Source organism: Grus americana, chromosome 1 (assembly GCF_028858705.1).
Source record: "Grus americana isolate bGruAme1 chromosome 1, bGruAme1.mat, whole genome shotgun sequence".
NCBI lineage: Eukaryota > Metazoa > Chordata > Aves > Gruiformes > Gruidae > Grus > Grus americana.
The window spans coordinates 120,171,482-120,193,465 of NC_072852.1; the positions used below are offsets into that span (position 1 = coordinate 120,171,482).

Consider the following 21,984-nt stretch of genomic DNA (forward strand, 5'->3'; position numbering starts at 1 on the left):
AGCTTTTAACCAGTTACTGTCTTGAATACATAGATGTTTTCTGCCAGTGAGACCCCTTATTCTCACAGGCAACAAGTGAGTGTGCCCATGAGTGGGATGAAACATGTGATGCAGTGGGATGCTCTGGGGTGATTCCAAGCTACTGCTCCTCTCTGCCAGGCAGGCTAGGCTGCTACGGTGGGTCAAGTTAGTTATTCCTTTATTCATAAAAAATGAAGTTTTCTTTTCATTTTTTCCACACACACTGTCTTCTCTGGCTTGCTTTCTTACTGTCTCCCTCATGCCTGTGTTTCTGTCTCAATCCACATTTTGTCTCCTCCCCCAGAGAATTTCATGTCCCTTCAAGCACAGCTAAGTCAAGTGCTACTTCTCCCTCTGACTGCCCAATTTTCCCTCCTCTTATTTTCCCAGGCTAAATTACAGTCTGGGTCTTTAGTAAAGAATATACATTCACCAAAAGAAGGTTACTGACTAATGCTGTAATTTGGAGTCATGGTTGACCTTCACTCAGTCTCATTTCTCTCCAGTCTCACAAAACATTTACTGTTTCCCAGACTAGATTTAAGCAAGGGCCAGGTGAGTAAGGAGCAAAGAAACATCGGGAAGGAGGGCACCACATTTAAGAGACAAAGCAGTCTTTAAAATAGCGGGGTTGGAAACAAGAAGGCTTTTAATTGTCTGCCTTATTAGCTTGGGAAGGAAGGAGTAAATATTGAGTTTCCTGAGCAAAAGAGAAGAAAAATATTTAATTGGTTCTGTTTACATTCAGGTGTAAAATTTGAGCAGTGAAGAAAATGAAGTGGGTTTTAGTGCAACAGGGACTAGTTCTGGGGTGTGCTGTATACTGTGCATTCTGCATACGCCAACACTTGCTGTGCCAGTTATGGATTTAAGTCCTAACTTAAATCCTTCATTGCACTAACCCACCTTGTGTTTTCTGATGCAGAGGAAATGAGTGAAATTTATAGTCCTTCTAGATGCTAACCTTGTAAGATCATGGGGCTTGTAGTCCTCAAATAGGGGAAGGAGAAATGAATCGGAAACATGGGCTCGAGTAATGATCTGAGGTTGGTCAACTGTGTGTGTCAGCTAAGATGCTGTTTCTGATCAGCTTTATTGACAATCTGGCATATCTGTAAATCCAAACAGAACTCAAAGTGCCTGTCAAAGCTTAAATTCACACAAGGGCAAATGTTTTCTAGAGAAGTTTTAAATGAGTAGTAGGGTTAAGTGCTAGAGAAATCCTCAAACACAGAGTGTATAAGGGAGAGCTTTGACTAATTTCTGTCTTCCATGTAATCATTTTAAGTGACTCAACTATTTTCTATTTTTTCCTGAGGTTAAAACTTCAAGAAATCATTGCAACTCTCAAAACACCAGCACAAGAATATCCATACTCCCTTTTTGATCCCTTTTAAAGATTTTTCCAGCTATCCATAATTATTCTTTTATTTCATTTAATTTACATTCTTTAACTCATATACACTTATTTTGTTTGTTATAATCTGGACTGGCAGCAAGGTCCAATTAACAGAGCTGCTGGACTCTGCTGGTTAAAAGCTCCCTTTTCAGTTGTAGGCAGCCTTGCCAAAATCCAATTGCTCAGGTTGAAATTTGTCATGTTGATTGCCTCAAGCAGAATTATTTTGGAAGTGATCAGCAAAGTCATTCCCGTTGTTTCCAAAAATGAGGCTTGAACAAAATGCTAGCATGTCTAGCAATTAAAAACAATTTCTGGTGGCCTTTTTTGACTGTTCTGAGCCTTTGTCATTTTGAACAGAAATGTAAGATCTGCCATCTGGGATGTGACTTTTCTATCTTCAGAACTGGCCAAATTATAAGTGTTTTGAAAGGCAAGTCTTACATTTGCGTGTGTTCAGTGAAGCAGTGAATTACTTTTTTAAATGAAAACTCAACATCACTGAGCCAAATAGTATGCACTAAAACAACTAAACCAACACTGTCTTTGTAAGGCTGAAGGAAATTATAGTTTTCCTTAATTGCTGCTGCATGCTTCTGTAAGCTACACTTTGGTGGGGAACTGAAACTAAGAGCATAGCAGTGCTCCTTCTGTGTTCCCAAGACACCACAGTTGCTTAGGAGGAAAGGTACTTCCTTCCTTGGAACGAGATGGTCACAGAAGCTGGAGCAGGGAGGTCAAAGGATGGAATGATGGAGTTCAGTAAGTCTCATCAGGAAACTAGAACCCCAGAGTATTAGGGATGGTTTGATAGTTTTTTTAATGGAAACCTGGAACTGGGAGGAAGGAATAAGAATTGGGATGTGAGAATTAGAGGAGGCCAGGAAGCCAGCTAGTGTGGGAAGGGGCTGGGGTGGAGTTTTGAGATTAGGAGATGCCCTGGTACAGTTTTGGGGGCTAGGATTAGCCAAATAAAGAAACAGCATTGTTGAGGTCTGCTGGGAACCATGATGAGGATCTAGTCTGGGGAAGAGATGGGGCTAGCACTGGGTTTGTACAGATGAGGTGGAACAGAAATAGCCACCACATCCGAAGGCATCAACGAGCGATGAAGTCCTCGAGCCTGCAGCCCATACCTTCCATTGTCTCATTGTTCCTTTCCTGTCAGCTGTATGAAACCCACCATGTGCAACTTATCCCATTTTGTGCTGATAGCAGAGGATGCTAACCTGTAGGTTAGTAGGCTGTAGAGGACAACAGCCTACTACCACTGTCAGTAACCTATTAAATCAAGAGGTCTATGTGGTGGATCTAACAGTTCCAAGTAGTCATGCTGAGGAACCATGTGGGTGTCCATATGTTGCAGCAGAAGATATTTTTTTCTTTAGATCTGGGAAACACAACATGCTCCTAAGGCTATGAAGATTGCAAAGTCAAGAATTTGAAACAGGATTTTCTGGAATTAAAGTTGTCTGTGCAACTATTAACTATGTTAATTGCATGATGGTATTGGTGCAGCTTGTTTACTAACTTTTTCACACTCAACTTTGCAACCTTAACATTTTTTTAAGATAGCTTTATGTGTGCAGTAAACATACAACTCAAGCAGGAGAGAAACCTTTATTTCCTGGCCTCAGTTAGATTTTTCATGTCAATTAGACTATTTGGCACTGGGTTTAAAAACTCTCTAATTGCAATTGCAGTGCTTTGCTAAATCAATGCCCACCCTTCCTGATAAAATTGTTTTTAAATAGCAGTTGTTAAAAGGCACCAGGTGAAAACTTAATGAGGTGAAAACAAAGATAGGAATATGAACCTTTCTTTTCTTCCAGACAGCCTCACCTCAGTGAAACTTGGTTTTTGTATTGTTTTACAGTGTTTTTGCTTTTTTTTTTAAAAAATGTTTACTATTTAAAAGTAAATCACTCCATTGCCTTCTGAGTTTCAGCAAGACAATGTGAATCTGCAAGGATACAAAACATTTACCATATATTTATAGTAAAGAATTTCTATTTGAACCTCGCTAAAGTTTACTGTGCTAGCACTTCCCAATTCATTGCCTGGAAGTTGTGTGGGGTTTTTTTTGTAATTGTGCTTGAGATAAAGGATCAGCACCCACCCATAATTTTTTTAATTAAAACTAAAACAAACAAAAACCCCAACCCCCACAAATGAACTTGTGTAGTGACCACCTGCTAAAAACTCTGCACAGCTTAATGCCATTTCTTTCTGTTTTACTGTCACTGTAAGTCTTTTCAGCACAAGACAGAGATCTACAGGAGGACAAAGCCAGTCACAGGCATGCAGGGGAATGAGATGCATATGGATCGCTGTTGATCTCCTACTCTTCTATTCCTCCATCTTGAGGCCATGTGTATTGTAAAGAGGATGGGGGCTGCACCAAGGGTACTGTAGTAGGGGTGTGAACCCTGTTAGGTGGGATTGCCAAGCAAAGGAAGTGCTGCTGGACCAGGATGGGAGGGAGAAAAGGGAGGACAGTCCCTTCTGGAGATGGAGGAGGCTGAGAATGCTCCAGGTGACAAAAGTAATTTGTTACAGCTCTGAGGGCTAGAAGGAAGCTTGGTTGGTGGGCCAGCGTGGTACTTCATAGCCACCGCTTTCATTGGCAGCTCAGAAATGCACTGCACTTCAAGCATGTACAACCTTTCTTTGTGTCCTTAGTGTGGGTTTAAGTGCACCATCTGTCAGGATAATGAGACCATTTTCTCTTCCCTGCTTCATAACCTCCTGATACATATAAAGAGCTAGGAATATGGTTCTACCTTCTCCTTCCACTGGGACTTTATCGGAAAGCCATGCTTTCTTCTCCTTGCGACTCACATGAGAATAAGCCCACTGCAACCCAACCTTAATGATCTACACTTCAGTTAGATGCTTGTTAGAACATCTAACTGCATTCTTATGGGAGAACAACCCCTCCACCCTTTATCTGAAATAGCATCAAGTTCAAAAAAGAATGTTGCTAAGTCAGTGCCTGAGACCTAGAAGGTTTGGATTTATTTTTTTTATGAGATGGGGGGCGGGGGGGGGGGAAGTAGAAGCAGGGTTTGAAGTACTGTGTAGTGCCTTTGGTGCCTGACCTTGCTCATTAATCTCTGCTACTTTGAAAAGTCTTGGAAAATTATATTACCCTATACCATCAGTCCTCACTCAATAAATACAGACACTAAAGTCAGGGATGAGAAATCCCACAGAGCTTTGGTATTGACTTGTTAGAATTCCAGGCTTTAGCCTCACAATACAGTAACTGTCTATAAGTAATGAACAAGCTGCTGAGAAGGACACCTTGCCCTTCTGGATTCATTCCCCACTCTTTTAGAGAATCTATTCATTGCTGTTTTTTAGTCCCTTATGCCAAACAGTAAATTGTCCTATGTGACAATAAGGTCTTTTCTATTACATTGTGAGAGGAAATTTGTGGAAGAGCAGAGCTACACTCATGTTCTGTCTCAGAGCCAATAGTCATATTAACCTTAAAATCAGTTTCTACAGTAGGGGAGGGGAAAGAAAAAAGAAGCCAAGGATGTACAGGGGGTTTGTATTTCTTCCATTAAGGAATGATGAAGCAGTAACTTGCATGCTTTGGCATTTAAAGAACATGTGTGTCTACTTGTCCTGTAAAATCAGAATTCTCTACTGAGTGTACACCAGCTAAGATTTCAGTGCAGAAGCCGTGCCTCCTCCTTACCCACAGGTACTACACAGGACCCAAGAAGGAAGGAGAGGGGATTCGTCTTGGGAAATTGTACTAGGAGGTGGTCACTATGGTTTTCTGTGCACATCATGCAAACTATAATCTCATGTCAGTGGAGGCCTCCTTGGCTTGGATCAGCAATGAGCAGCATGACTAGCAATACCTTTTTTAAAAGGTACTTCTTGTCTTCAGCACATCCAGTACATCTGACTCACCCATTTTGTTTCCTCTCCTTTATGTAGACTTAGTCCTGCGGTCCAGTAATGGCTGCCTTTGACACATGCTAGGTGCAACAAGGTTTCTTCAAGCATCTCTTCAGTAGAATGGCAGCAGCCATCACCTGGCTCATTATTAGCTAAATAGCAGAGCAAAGATTAGGTGTTTGCAGTAGCTTGCAAATTCAGTTACAGTTCTCACAGCAACTGTCATTTGCCTGCTTGTTCATACGAAGGGTTTTATATTGCTTGTCATGGTGTTGACTGTAATCCCTTATGAGGGAAATATAAGAAATCTTACTAATGTACACTTAAAGGCTTTTGAGCATAAAATAGTGTGTAGGCACACACATGCACAAAAATGCACTATCCTTGAAATAAATGGAAAGGATAACAAGAGGTGCTGATACAGGTTTTTTCGTTTGTTCAACTGTATATCTATAAAAAGAAAAATGTACGCAGACTGTTCAGTCAGCTCCTGAGGGAACATGAGAAGATCCAGATCAGCTGTACAACTGGCAGCTTCACTGGCAGTCTCAGCAGAGGGAACAAATGTTCATTTTGACCCTCTATTGAAGGTGAGCTGTTCTCTTCTTGCTAGCAGTGGGATGGAAGCACACAGATGGAGTAGTGTGAGAATGTATGCCTCTATTTTATTGTCTTCCTTCCTGAAGCAAATAAGGTTTCTTAGCTTCTACAGTTTCAGTGTAGTACCTTTCATAAGTGCTAAATAATTTATTTGATGAGAAAAAATTTTGCATGAAATAGCAGATAAGCGTCTTTATGTGAAATTTTACAATGTGTAGTTCAGGCACCACTCAGGCTTAGCGAATGTTATTCATTTGATTAAGTATCAATATTTATATCTGAACTAGTCACCCTGAGCTCCCTTTATAGCTAATAGAGAACTAGCCAATATACGAAGGGGATTCAAGGGTGAGATTAATCCTAGAGTGCCTGCCTAAAGTTGGTCAGATAAATTGCACCCTCAAAGTGGATATTTCTCTCCATTGGTTTCTTTCTAACGTGAGCTGCTGTTGAGCTCCAATGTAAACACCTGCAAGTTAGGTTAGGTGAATTTTTCTCAGGAATTAGACAGATAGAGCTTTTTATCTAGAATCCAGTTTTTAAATGCTTCGCCTGATGAGCTTCTGCACAACATGTAACATGGCCTTCCAAATGGCTGTTGGGCAAGACAGCCTGGAATACGCTGACAGCACCCTCCAGCGTATAATTCCTTCTCATCCTCTTTCAGAGTCATATTGCCACAGGATCTTCATTTGTCTCCCCCTTACTGCTTTTTCAGTGCTATCGTGCATTCTCCTGAGGTGCCTCTCTCTTCCTAAGAAAGTTAAGCGAACCAGCCTGCAGGGGAAATAAACATATAATGTGGCTTTCTGTGTTCAATGAGACATGGTAAACTCAAATTAATGATTCTGTTCAGATAACAGCCCAAGCAAAAGAAAACAGTGGAAATTTCCTGGAACCCTTCTGCAACAGAATTTCTTTGCTTTATGGTGGAAAACTACAGCTGAGTAACAGCTTTCAGGAGTCAGAGACATTAAAATTCTGTACCTTTTGTGAGAGAATTTCACTATACAGAACTTTCAATAAGACTACTGACCAGACTGCATCAATCCAGCACTACATCCAGTTGTGCTTGTGGATGCTGGAGCAGAAGTTACAAAGCCAATTCATGCAGGGATGTGTAAGATCTACTGGCTGGCCAAGTCTCATGGTAAATCGATGTCTATCAGAATATGCTGGTCTTTGCTCAGATTGTGACTGAACTGCCTTGGAGCTGCTCGAGAAGCCTAGGGTTTATATCCATTGCATCTCTGGGGCTCTAATGATGGGATGCATTTGATTTTATGGAGGGGTGACAAACTTTCTCTCGCTAAATATACTCCCAAAAGAATCTCTGAGAGCATGATTAACTCAGTCTGTGGGCTGGATCAGGTACCCCGTGACAATTTTGTGCTGTCTCCAAAGGACTCCAGATGCTTCCTTGGGAATTTTTAACCTTAAAAGCTCCACTTCTATCTGCAAAACTTTGAGAATGGCCCAACTGCCTTCACAAGCACTGCCAAGCTGGCATGTAGTGCAAGATATTAAAAAAAACACTGTACATACCTGTATTAAAACAGTGGGTTTTTCATGGTGGGATTCTGCCAAAGTAATTATCCTATTACCAACAGTGCCCATGTTCATGCAAATAAAATTTGCAGTGTTTAGACATAATTTAACATGTTTTTTTCTTGCATTCGATTTATGTGATAAAGTAAATGTTTCTTACAGATAATCTTACTTACAAGGCATTTTTTGATACCATGTGATAAGGCATAGGAGATACTGAAATGACTCCTTTGCTTAAGAGTGTAATGTTGAATGGCAAAGCTCCATTCCTATACCTTACGTTGTCCACTGCTGAGAGTGTGGTTAAATACTTTGTAATTAGAAACTGATGATGGATTTTACAAGAGGAGGATATCTTCTCACTGTGACTTTCCAAGCTCTCCTGTAACAGTTTTTATTAAAGTTACTGTGAAAACTTAAAGTAGCGCTCTCATTAGTTGCTAACAGAGATCTGCCCGTATGCAGTGATGCCTAGAAACTGCCCTTATTTTCCACTTTGAAGATGAGCAGGGCAAAATCTCGCTCTTCATTTTCTTCATTTTGTGTGTGAAGAGAAACACCTTCTGACTCCATACCACAGTTCTTTTGATTGACTCTCCTCCTTTTTCTGATTGACAGGTTTTCCTCTGTAACCTATGCCATCTTCCCCAGCTCATCTCACTTTGGCAGTGCATGAATTTGAGCCCCCTTTTCTGCTACTTCTGTGTGGCATATTGTGATAACTGCCATTTCTGTGAGCTTATTCCCTAGCTACTCTTATAAACTGCAAAGGCGGGGGGGGAAGTGTTCCTGGAAAGCAAGGCCATTATGCAACACAAGGGAAGCAGTACCACCTTGGAAAATGAACACCCCTCTTTTGCATTTTCCTTGCATGGGCCCTCAAGTACTGGTGGTCATCACACAATTAATAGCAAGTGCCAACTCGTTTTGAGTCAGTTCCATCACAGTCTAGAGCTACAAAGTGTTTTGCAGTGCTGGAGGCTACATCTCTATTATAAACCAAAATGGGCTAAAGCCTTTTCTCTGACTTGGATGCAAAGTGGCGCAGCATGGCTTGCCTCAATAGGGCTAAACTCTCTTTCTCTCAAAAACCCAGGGTCTTCTCATCCACCCTGCCTGCAAGATAGGGTCCCAGCCATGGCAGTGGCTGCACTGAGTTTTACATGCTCAAGAGAAGCTGTGGATGGTGCCTGAGCCATACCGTGGCCTTGGGTAGTGTGCTGGTGTAGCCATAGCCTAGGAGGCAGCCTTGAGGAAGTTCTCCTGTTGTTATTTTAAACTTTATTGCTGAAGATGCTTTTGCAAAGGTCATAGTACTGAGGGGCGGCGGAGGGGGGAGAATTTATTGTTCTGCATTTGTAACCACATTAGGGTTCCCAGCTATGACTTTGAGCGCCTGAGTGCTACCATAATAGGAAAGCAACCGATCATATATTAATCAAGCAGTTGACTAGCAAGGCAAGAGGGCAGCTTGCTTCACGCACTGCCGAAATGCAGCTCTTTCCACAGTCAAACAGCAAAGCTGTTTAAAGGCACGCTGTTTACTGAGGAAGCGAGAACTGGAAATTGCACAGGAAATTAAAATCACATCATAACGATTCCCATTTAAAACTTGACTGTGACAGCAGGGATCACATGCATGCAGCTGCAGAAAGAGACTCCCATAACTTTGGACTGAATTTGTGAGAAGGGTCATGGCACTCTCTCTGGGAGGAGAGGACTTAGGACTAAGTGTATTATCCCTGCTGGTGGGGCATCATTCTGCAGTGACAGAGGGACCTGACTGTGCCAGCACTTGAACCCCATCACCACTTCATTTTAGCTCCCAGAGGCTTCCATTGCATTTGCCAGTCAGTCTAGCACTCCTCGGATGCAGCTTTAGCTGTAAGAGATGAGATTATACAGCTAAGATGGCCATTTTAATTTGCTATGCTCCTAGTTAAATTTCCACCAAGTTTGGTCTCCGTGTAGGGATGTGAATTATAGCCTCTAGTTTCATGTCCAGAATACCTCGTAGATCCCCATTAATACTTATGTATCTATCTATGAATCAGTTATGCATTTGTAAGCCATTTTAAAAGTCTGATAGTGATGCATTAATTATTTTGAGGATGAGGAACGGTTGCTTAAATAATATTGGCAGTTAAAGAAAAACAATATTTGTGTCTGTATTAATTCTTGGGCAAAATAAATTCATCTGTAGTTGGCTATGAATTAGCTGAAAATATGATTTTTGTAAACAGAATTTTATTACTATTCCTTTCTGTTTCATTATGTTACCCCAATATATATAATTTTGTGCTACTTCATTTATCTTATGTCAGAAATATTATTGCTACTCTCCAACAGTATTACAAGTAGGAAAAAAAAGATTAATCAGACACTTCAAAAGCCTCATGCTGAAATAACATTTTTAAAATCATAAAAGAACAAGCACTATTTTCTACAGCCAAGCTAATATTTCAAATTTGAGATAACAACACTGCATTACAAAAGTAAAGGTCAATTTGAAGAAGAAAGGATTCTAGTTGCCTAATGAAGTCGTCGTCTTTATACCAAATCATAATTTACAGTTGAATTGGAAGATGTTAATTCTTTTGTGGCTTGCTCTGAGTAATATTAAGGGGCCGGTTGGTGTGGTTCAGATAAAAATAGCTGTTACATTCAATCCGATCACTAATGATAACCTTTGTGTCCCTTCACACTGTGCTTTTGAAGTCACAGGAGACTGCTGAGCTCCAGAGTTTTCTCTTCAGTTTCAGAAATGGTTGCTGTGTGGATGTTACACTTCTCCAGCACCTACCACCTTCAAATAACTGACCATGGAAAATTAACCCCCTTTTATAAACCCATAACCTCCCCCACCATTGACTGCCTACCTACTGACAATCAGAACAGGCAGCCTTTGGCTATGGAAGGTGGCCCTTGAATGTCTGAGTTCATTACGGAGTGAAGAAACAAGAACAAATGTATTGATGTAGTCCTTGTCACAAAATGAGTATCTCACCCTGCAGCCTTTTTAATGACTAGGAAGAAAAACTATTGTGTTATTCCTAAGCTAATTAGAGAAGATTTCTGTCCTTAAAAATGAAATGGCTGAACATTTGATTTTGGTTATTTATATAACAGTCAGATAGTGATACCCCATTGTGCAGATATGGATAGGAAGGCGAAGATGACAGAATTTCTGTCTTGCATAGTCTCATGGTCGCTGCTCAGAGGACTGAAGAGATTGTGTCTCTTGTGGCTGAGGAGGTCATGGTGCCAGAAGACCATCACACTGAGGTAATTCCACAGAGGCCTGATACCGTGTTAGCATTATGCTAGCATGTTGGTAAAGCAAGTAATTACAAGGCAACCAGGGATTCAGGTCTTCTGCAAAAGACCACCAAACTGGAGATTAGCCAGTAATATCACAAGAACCAATGGCTTTAAATTACTGCATCAATCTAGGAAAATTAGACCAAAATTTCGTAGTTTTGTGTTGTGACATCAGGAACATGCATGTGAAAAAAGTAATCTCTCAGACTTTTGAGCCTAGACACTGACTGAGGAGGCAGACAGAGCTAACAGAAAGGCCAATAATATCCTGATGCAGTAAGGTCATTCTAGGCAATGGGAATATTGCAACATACCAGCGGTATTGTGGAGTCTGTCCCTCAAAATGCGTAAGTACGGTGCTAATGAGCATTCGTCAACCCACGTGCTCTAACAGGCTCCCCTTATAAGTAATTCTCTCTGGATCACCCCATCACTGGAGGGGTACTGAGGCAAAGTTCTCACAGCAGCCTGCCTCCCCAGACCACAGCTGCAAGCTGTACACACTAAGCTAGTGAGGTTGCAAAACCAGTGCAATGCTCAAGGCTCTGGGACATGTTTGTTCCTGATACCACAGAGGAACAAACTGTAGTTGCTGAGCTGATGATCTCAGAGAGGCCTCTACTTGGCATTTCATTCAGCAAAAGAAAAGGCTAGGAAATAAATTGTGTTGGGTTTGTGTGGCAAGGTTTTGGTAGTGGGGGGGCTACAGGGGCGGCTTCTGTGAGAAGCTGCTAGAAGCTCCCCCTGTGTCTGATAGAGCCAATGCCAGCCGGCTCCAAGACGGGCCCGCCGCTGGCCAAGGCCAAGCCAATCAGCGCCTCTGTGATAACATATTTAAGAAGAAGAAAAACACTTAGAGAGAGAGCTTTTGCAGCCGGAGAGAGGAGTGAGAAGATGTAAGAAACTCTGCAGACACCAAGGTCAGTGCAGAAGGAGGGGCAGGAGGTGCTCCAGGTGCCGGAGCAGAGATCCCCCTGCAGCCCGTGGTGAAGACCATGGTGAAGCAGGCTGTCCCCCTGCAGCCCATGGAGGAAGGATGAGGGGGTGTAGAGATTCCACCTGCAGCCCGTGGAGGACCCCATGCCGGAGCAGGTGGAGGCACCTGAAGGAGGCTGCGGCCCGTGGGAAGCCCACGCTGGAGCAAGTTCCAGGCCGGACCGGTGGACCCGTGAAGAGAGGAGCCCACGCCAGGGCAGGTTTGCTGGCAGGACTTGTGACCCCGTGGGGGACCCACGCTGGAGCAGTTTGCTCCTGAAGGTCTGCACCCCGTGGGAGGGACTCCATGCTGGAGCAGGGGAACGATGAGAGGAGTCCTCCCCCTGAGGATGAAGAAGCGGCAGAAACACCGTGAGATGAACTGACCACAACCCCCATTCCCCGTCCCCCTGTGCCGCTGAGGTGGGGGGAAGGTTGAAGCCGGGAGTGAAGTCGAGCCCGGGAAGATGGGAGGGGTGGGGGGAGGTGTTTTAAGAGTTGATTTTATTTTCTCATTCCTCTACTCTGTTTTGCCTAGTAATAAATTAGATGAATTCCCTCTCTAAGTTCGGTCTGTTTTGCTCGTGACAACAATTAGTGAGTGATCTCTCCCTGTACTTATCTCGACCTACAAGCATTTTGTTATGCCTTTTCTCCCCTGTCTAGTGAAGGAGGGGAGTGAGAGAGCGGCTCTGGTGGGCACCTGGCCTCCAGCCAGGGTCAACCCACCACATAAATAAAAGGAGGCAAGGTCAGATTAAGGCTCTCTTCTGCATTCCAGTATTATTTTTCTTCTCTTGGGCTTGAGCCATGTCCATTCCCCCAACACTGACATCTTTTCATCTGCCTTGTGAAGTGAGAGTCTGCTGGGGAGCAGCAGGGTGACCAAAACAAAGGCTCAGAGCCAGCCTGCTGGGTAATGTGGCCCTGGCAACTGACTGGAGAGTTTTTGTTGTTCAGAACTAGACTGTCTTCTTTCTTCAGTCATGAGTTCAGGTATGGTGTTACTTGTCCTCATCTTGCACAGAAGAAAAAGGCTAGATTGACTCCCCTAGAAGAAAATGAGACCCTGTCTTTCACTTCCTCACCCCTCAATCGAATACAGAGGGGGAAGAATGGTTAGATCAACTCTTAGCTTTCAAAACTGGTACCTGTAAGGCGTTAAATCTGGCCTCCATACACCTAAGCACCTGTATGTTTTCTCTAGCTGACTGGTTGCTTTGTGGAGTCTAGTCAGATAAAATGACTCTTCTCATCATATAAAGATAATGTTCCACATGAATGTTAACATCTGTGAGATCCCTGCCCATTTTTGGTCCTCTTTAATTAGGGACTGTTCTGCCTTATTGGACAGACTGGTGTAATAGCTTGGGATCAGAGTAGGATAAAGATTGTCACAGCTTGAATGATCTTTTGAGCAGTGGGAGGTAATGATCCTGCCTGAGGCAAAATACTGCTTCCGGCATGTTATGGGGCTCTGTGATTCTGTCCCACACTTCATTTAGTCTTTTACCAAATGCTGCAGTTTAGCCCCTGAAAAATGCTGTACTTTTATGAGTATGTTGCATCTTCATTATCGTCCCGTAATTCTTGTTGGATGTGGGCTGGGTGAGCAGGGGCGGAGGATAGCACTTAAGACGTGAAATGCCAGTTAGAGGCTCCAGCCCATGCAATATTTCATGCTGAATGTTTTTCCAGAAGGTGACAAGTAATCTCTATTTCATCTGGAGGATGGAGAAATTCTGAAAGAGTGAGTCCTCTTATCCCAAAAAGGTTCTTCCAAGAACACTTTTAGGAAAGACTGGTCTGTTTAGCCTGTGTTCAAAGGTCACGAAAGACTGCTTTAGGCATTTGGCCCATGTGGAATAAGTAGTGTTTTCTTTTACCAGTGTTGTCACAATTAATTTTGCTTTATAGTTGAAAAGTAAATGAAAGAAATAGCCGAAGGCATATTTGTGAATAATTACACTTGCACCACATTTCTTGAGAGTTTGCTGGGTAGATTTGTGTGTAAGATTTGATTGTTTTCCTTGTTACAGGCAGTTTCATTATCTATCCAGTGTTTGCAATGGATTATGAGCCACTATAGCAGATTACGCAGACAGCATTCTAATGTTTCATCTGGAAATGGAATCAATAGATCTTTTTCAATTGCAACAATGTGAAATGAGCTTTCAGGATCTTAGATTTGGAAAACAGCTAATTAGATGCTGTTTCAGGCTCTCCTGCTGGGATGTCTATTGCATATACCAAAGTAAAATCTGCACCCGGCAGGCAAGTTGTCTCAGTCTTTAGTCCTGTGAAGTAGTCTGTAGCACCACACTGGTGCTGGGGGCACAGGGTGCTCCTTATGATAGTGGGACTCATCAAGCAGTTGATGTTGTGCTCCAAGGAGTTCGTTCCACCACAGCTCAGATTTGCCTGAATTGACACATGGCCATAGTAAGTCCACATTAAACACATGATTTTGAAAAACTCATCAGATACTAGAATTTTGTTATGGCCAACCCATGATTGTTGGTGTGGGATTGTTCTGTTCACCTCGCCTGTTGGTGGTGGTCAGAACGCAGCAGGGACATGTATTGTCTCCCCTGGCTTGTCATGACATGTTCAGAAGAGTGGGAGTCTCTATCCAGGGGAGGGAATTTGGACTAAGTATGAAGAATTCTTTCAGGCAAAGCCATAAAAAAACTGAGCGTACTGAGAAAGGTTAGCGGTGTGCTAGTGCAACCAAATCCCCTCAGAAAGCGGAAAGTGCAGGCCAGTGCTTATCAACCATTTTTTATTTCTGATTCCTTCAAAATCACAATTAGCTTGTGAATCGAAGTCTACTGACAACAGCCTTGTTCCTCCTAGTTTCCTCATGTGGACCTGTGGTAGTCCACAGATATCCATGTGGAAGAAATCTGCATGTAGTCTAGAAAGTGTAGATATCAACAGAAGCGTGTGTGTGTGTCTGAGGATGGGGAGGGAATCCAGATCTACCTTTATTGCTACATAAAGGTAGCTTAGAAAAAGGTGGCTTGTTATCAGACAGAATAGTTGGCCCCCACCAGTGGGAATGAAAAAAGCAAGTCCAAGAGTAAAGCCTGTGCAAGTGCTTATCTATGCTCTTGCCTGCTGAGAGCGAAAGTTTCTTGGGTTTTCAGATTGCTTCCAAGCTAGTGATCCCTTGTGAAAGGAAAGCTAGGAGTGGGAGACAATGAATGAAAAAGGGACATTTCTATGGACTTGCTTTCAGTTCTCTGCATAAATTTCATGATTTGAGCATTCAAACTTAATAGCCTGCATGTTCGAGATATATGAACAGCTACTGACAGGTAAAAGCTAGCGTGGCATAGGTGCATATGTAGTAGGAAGGGTGCAAAAAGGTTTTCAGTCACTCATATTGGTGCAGTGGGGTTATCTCTAGTCTGTGCAGGTCCTGAGCACTGTAATTAAGTGGGTCAGTTCTTAATTCATAGAATCATAGAATGGTGTGGGTTGGAAGGGACCTTAGAGATCACACACCCCTCTGCCATGGGGGGTTGGAACTCATGCTCTTAACTCTAACAAGTAAAACAAAACCAGTGTAGTTAGTGGGGTATGATATATTTTAAATCATTTAGGCTACTTTCAGTAAAGCAGCTCAAGGTAAAAGCTAAAATCTTTTCCCCTTATCATTGACTAAGCCAAAGAAGGCATACCACTTAATTTTCTGTCTGGATTGACAATCCATCTGTTAAAGTATTCGTGTTGTGACACTCATCAATAGAAAATGTTTTGGGGACAACTCCAAGAAAATCCCAAAATTTAGGAAATACCCCATCCAGCTCTTTTCAGTTTAACATAGGACTTAAAACTCTTTAAGCAAATATGTCTGTGTATTTCTATATATATTCATATATATTCTCTGTATGTTCAAATGTGAATATACCATACATGCATATAGAAAGAGAAAGATAGGCATAGGGAGAAAGAAAATACAAGTATGTCATACACATGATGTAGATGATATCCATGTTGTTTTATAATGTACATTACGCATATATGCGTAATCATTATATATATATTTCTATACCATCTGTAAGCCAGTGATTAATTTCTGCATTACCCATAAAAATGTCTTGGCCCTTTTGAACACTTCTAATTTCTTAATCTACAAGTCTAAGTCATGACTGAAACCTTCTCATCCTACCATTTCTCCTTAATAGATGAAATTTAGGAGTTCATAAGGAATTTTGTGTTTAATCTCAACAAGAATGGGTCAAAAAATAAAAGGAAGTCACATAGATGTTAAGATATGGTAAATTATTGTAGTACAGTTGATTTTAAGGTGGTGATGATTATTCATATCAAGCAAAGATTAACTGGCCTGGAAATTCTAGAGAAAAATTATACTAAATGCTGGGTTTTCTTAAATCTGTAAAATCTTAATGTAAGATTGCTGAGTCACTACTGCAAGTTAACATACTGCCAAGACTTGGCTGTAAGAGGAAATGAGTTGTAGAAACCAGATTTCATCAAGAGGTATGAAACCAATTGTGTCTACTCATCCATCCATCTAGCTTTCCCTATTGACATTTCCAAGGGACAGTAATTTATACACTGAAAAGCTAAAATTGATGCATACGCTCCACTTTTGTTTTCTACTGTTAAGACTGACAGCTGTGTCTAGAGTCGCTAGGGAGGAACCTAAAACTCATAATGTTACAATGAAAATGAAAATCATCAAGCAATGAGAAGACATTAGTCTCATCAGTTTCAAAGCTGGCTAAATACATACTACATTACTAGTATAAACATTTGGTAAAATATTTCTCCATAAGAAATAAGAGTATTTCTCCATAAATGATACTCTTCTCTTTAGAACAAATTAATAGGACCCTATTAATAGAGGAGAGTTTCTGACATATGGACAAGTAAAACAGTTTTTATTTTCTTATTACTGATATCACAAAGTGGTTACTGTTAGAGCTGGCTGATCAGACTATTGATTTTTTTTCACTCAAAAATTTAAAATGAAAAGTCTATATTATATGTTCCAACTGAAAATTCTTAGTTCTTTAGAGGATGATTTAAAGTCCTTTTTTGGTCTGTTTCCATATAAACTGTTGTAATTTCTTGTCTTAGCTCCCTTTAACCCTGTGCTGGTTTTGGCAGGGATAGAATTAATTTTCTTCCTAGCAGCGGGTATAGTGCTGTGTTTTGGATTTAGGAGGAGAGTAATGTTGATAACACACTGATGTTTTCAGTTGTTACCAGGCAGTCAAGGACTTTTCAGCTTCTCATACTGCCCTGCGACCAGAAGGTGAGGGGCACCCAAGAAGCTGGGAGGGGACACAGCCAGGACAGCTGACCCAAACTGGGCAAAGGGATATTCCATACCATATGATGTCATGCTCCATATATAATTGGGGGATGGGCCGGGAGGCAGCACAGCTCAGGAACCAGCTGAGCATTGGCTTCAGCTGGTGAGCAATTGTGCTGTGCATCACTGGTTTTGTATATTCTTCTATTGTTGTTGTTGTTATTATTACCATTATTATTGTCATCTTTTTCTGTCCTATTAAACTGTCTTTATCTCAACCCACAAGTTTCACCTTTTTCCTTTTCGATTCTCTCCCCCATCCCACTGTGGGGGCGGAGTGAGTGAACAGCTGTGTGGTTGTTTTAGCTGCCTGCCAAGTTAAACCATGACAAACCCATAAATACCAAATCAAAACCAACCTCCCAAAATACCAACAAAATGGTACCAAGTCATTGTGAAAATAATTCCTTTTGAAATTTGATTTAAAAAATAATCTCCATTTCTCTGCTGTATGCACAGCAATGTGGAGGAGATGGTATCTGACAATGGTAAAATTTTCACAAAGCATTGTTGTGTTACAGTTATTAGTTTAGGAACTGATTTCTGTTTCTTTAACGAGCCACTCTAAATCTCAGTATATACCATGGCTTTAATGGGAGAGTTCAGTTTTCTCCTTGGCTGTGTCAACAGCTTGTGAGCATAAGGAAGTCACTTCCGATCTCCCTTTCCCCATGAAAAATAAGGCAATAATTGTATTTCTATACTTAAGGTGGTTGTGTTGCTTGAATAGTTACACAAACCGTGCAGATTCTTGGATTTAATTGCTGTGGAAGTATGATGTAATGTTAGTATGATTCATTTTCTTCCATAAAATCTTCATTTTGATAACCTAACTTTTCATTACGCTGTATAATCAAAGTTTTGGTAAGCTCTCAAGCTATTTTTCCTCTCCAGACTTTCTCTTCTTACATTTTCATCTTATTAAATGTTCTTCTAAGTAAAACAAAATATTAATGAATGTTTCTTTTATGTTAACATAGCTGTATTTATTTGGTTATTGTAGTTAAAATAAAATCAGTATGGAATATATCAAAACCTTCCCTTTAAATACTTTCCCAGTTTAGAGTGGATTCTGGTCATGGAAAATGGACACAAAAATTGAGTTCTGGATAAGAACAAGAAGTAAAAGCAGCAAATACTGCAAGACTCATGCTAAAGTCATGAAATGGTAACCCTGTTTTCTGGTGGGAAGGAGAGAGTAGGGAATAAGTTTCTTTTCATTTTAATAATACATTGAAAGTGTTTCCCTTGATTTGCATTAACAGTACTTGGGGATGAGCATCCTGGAAGTATTAATCTCAAGAATAAAAAGCAAAGTGGTTCACAATGGGTGAATTCCCACAGCTGTTTAGGTAGAGCGATCTGCAGACTCCTGGCATGATGTTCACTGCAGGACTGGGATACAACAATTATATAAGTGAGTTTAACAAACAAGTCTGTAGAGAAGAGAAACTCAGTGGTATGAAGAGATTAGTGGGGTGAATGTGTGTTCTCACTTTGTTAGTCCTGGTGGATTAGGATTATCTTCGCAACGAGGATAGTAGTTTTCCCAGGGCTGCACTGTAACACATAGGTGGATGAAGGAAAATTCAGCAAAGTCAGCTGGGTAGTCCACGTGGAGGCTGAATGCAGTTGAACCAAAAGCTGAGGACTGGGAATAAAGGAAGGCAAAGAGCCAAGGATCGAGGCTGAAAGGCAACAACAGCGCCCAGAGAGAAGTGAGGGAAGAAGCACAGTGGTAGAGAGATTGAACATAAATGATTCAAAGGGCAAGAGCGGTACGTGTGGAGAGAGATGAGGCAGGAAACAGGTGAAAAGGATAGAAATTTGCCTTAGGAAGTCATATCTCTTCCTCTGATGCGGGAGGTGGGGTAGGAACAGGGTCTTAATCCCTACTTTATAATATTTTAAGGTGCCTTTGTTTTAGAGTAAACATGGGGACGTGAGTAACTTCTACCTGCTGGGGGGCACCAGAGGGTCTCTGGGCAGGAGAGGACTTGCTCAGATGTCAGGGTGATGCTTGGTGACTGCCAAGCACCATTTGGATATCACTTCTCAGTCCCTGGTTACCAATGGGCTGTCACAGACTCTGCTCTTGGGAGGGGCTGGGGGATTTGTTCAGCTGTATTTGCCGAAAGTGGTGACAGGTTTTTTTCTGAATATGCTCCCCATTGTCATGGCTGTGTCTGTGAAGGAGAGGGGCAGTGTTTTTCACCTGTGCTGTCCACTGATTGTCACTGTTTAAAAAAGCTGTTGATGTTTTGTTTTGTTTTGTTTTGTTTTCTTTGGGCAGATGGGCAGAAGAAGGTTCAAGAGGAATTTGACATAGACATGGATGCGCCAGAGACAGAGCGGGCGGCTGTGGCGATACAGTCCCAGTTCAGAAAATTCCAGAAGAAAAAAGCGGGGTCCCAGTCTTAGTAGCTACCTCACAGCTCAAAGCAAAGTAATCGTGAAATGATTTATCAAGAAAATCAGAAATAACACAAAGATGCATGTACAGAAATTATCGATATTTAAAACCCCATTGGCAGATAACGAACCATGAGCTTGTGTGTGACTTCATCCCAGGTGTTTCACACTTATTATCCGCTGTAACTCACCATTTTACTTGATGTTGTAATAAAAAGTTAGGGTGAAGTAATTAAAGTGTCTGCCTTCATCTGTCTTTTCATATTAATCCTGCAACCACAGCGTTACAAATGAACCCAGCCCAGATGCCTGTTTTCTTCTTCACGTAAAGCTTGGAGACATAACAGCAGCATATGTTGCAAGGTTTTTGCTGAGGGATGAGAGCACACATCTCAGCCCTGCTTACCTCATTTGGAGAATTCCAGCTGCCAGCCAAATGTGACAATAAAATTACTTTCTTGTAATGAGCTGAAAGGAAAAAGTTGCAGACAGAAGCTGGCATGAGGGGAAGAGGTATAGGAAGCAGTGAGCAGTTTATTTTTGTCTTGCAATTATGCCAATAAAGTGGCTTAAGTGGGGAAATTGTCCCTGTCCTTCCTCTTTGCATGATAATGTTCCGAATTACTCAACCTCGACCACCTTGACTGTTTTGGGGAAAAAAATTAATAAATCAGACACAAAATACACAACCCAATTCCAGAAACCTTTAGAAGAGTGTAAAAGGAAGATAGAAGCTGACCCTCTAAACTCTCTTTTTGATGCAGCTTTTCACTCTCTACATAATCAGTAACTATTTCTGTGCCATCTCTCTCATATATTATTTTCAGTATTTGATGAATAAATCATAACAGACTCCCTATCTCCATTTGCACTATTCTGTATTCAACTTTATATGAGCCCCTTTATCACTGTATTAGCCCATTGATTAAAAAGCAGCCACAAGAATGTCTGTCTTAAATTGGGAATTATTTCTATTTTCTCCCTGTTTTAAAACAGTAACAGACCAGTTTCAGGCTGGATCTAAGTAAGGATCTTGCCTAGCTTCAGACCTGATCAGGAATTGGCTGCCCATATAGTGCACAAAGAGAGTTCAGAAAAGGTTTGAACAAGTACCTTGTGCTGAGAAAAAGGAGCTATTTGACTTGAGCAAGTGAGACATGCACTACACAGAGATGTGTAAAAAATCTCATCTTCTTGGCTTCATCAGCAGATTTAGGGGTTCCAGTAGGCATCTTTGTCTCTAGGGAAATTGGAGACAGAAGCGTTTTCTGAAGGACTGGTGCTGGCAGTGGTTCTCCAAGAAGGCAGCATGATCCTCACCTCCAGGCTGAGAGGCAGGCGTACCAAGTTATGACAGCCTGCCTGCCTTTGAACAGCCCGGAGTTGTGGCTCCTTCAGGTGTGAGACATTCAGGTATAATTCCCAACTCTGCCTAGAGGGATTCATTTCTTCCTCTCCCACCTCCCACGGGACTATTCTGGTCATCAAGGCTAAGGACACATGTATCATTAGTCCCCTCGTGTAAACAGAAAACCAAGGGGTAGGAATAGAGGGAAAGGAAGGTTCTTACACTGGTGGCAATTCCTTCCCAGGAGAGCCCACCATAGCAGCAACACTGGAGGGGTGCAGAGCTGTGCCTGAAAGGTGGGCTGCGGGACTGCAAAGGGAAGGCCCCCAGCCTCATGCAGGTTAAGGCATTTATGGTGCTGGGCAGCAATTGGGTGAGGAGCCCAAACCTGATCATGGGTGACAGGAGTTCTGGGACTGCCCTACGCATGACTTACCCATGCATCACCTGCAAAGTCAGAGCTCTCCAAGCTGCAGCTCAGTGCTTTCACTCTAGGAGCATATTTTAGCAGCACTGTTTCTCTGCATTTAGGAATTTCACAAACAAACCTCAATTAATGCTGCTGTTGTGCTCAAAGTGTGGTTTGTGGAGGCCACGGATTCCCCACTTGTCTTTCACAGAGACTGTTCACCATATAATAATTACCTTAGCATAATAATTTAAAAATTGTAATGGGTTTGGATTGTTTTGGTGCCATTTTGTTTAGATGAACATATATCTGTAATAAAGGACTGCATTTGCGTTCTGCATTATGTCATTTGAAATAGCATGAGCTCTGTAATGGCTACTTAATTGAATAAAAACTATGGGTAAGCACTAGGCTTTTATATTTGATCTGACATTCCTTGGACTTAAATTTCCTACGCAACAGGAATAATCATATGGTTGGGACACAGAGAAAACGATTACATTATTGAAGCACAGCAGCAAGGGCTGTTAGTAAATGAATTATGGCTCTTTCAGCAGCAGGGCTATTCTCTAATGTGAAGTTCAAAGTGCACCTTGCAAATACAGTCTTAATATACAGTGAAACATAATGAGGAAATAGTGAACTGGCATGAAGTTTGGATTAATTGTGGCTGCCCCTGTCAG

The 21,984-nt window shown here is 41.6% G+C and overlaps 1 protein-coding gene across 1 annotated transcript in view; it reads left to right on the forward strand.

Annotated features, from left to right (window-relative positions):
• The window catches only part of PCP4 (Purkinje cell protein 4), a 56,542-nt gene extending 34,831 nt beyond the window's left edge, over positions 1-21,711 (forward strand). The window contains exon 3 of the mRNA XM_054820397.1: positions 19,426-21,711. Within this exon, the coding sequence (XP_054676372.1) occupies positions 19,426-19,553 (128 nt within the window). The 3' untranslated portion in view covers positions 19,554-21,711. The remainder of the gene's footprint in view (positions 1-19,425) is intronic.
• The last annotated feature ends 273 nt before the right edge of the window (positions 21,712-21,984 follow it).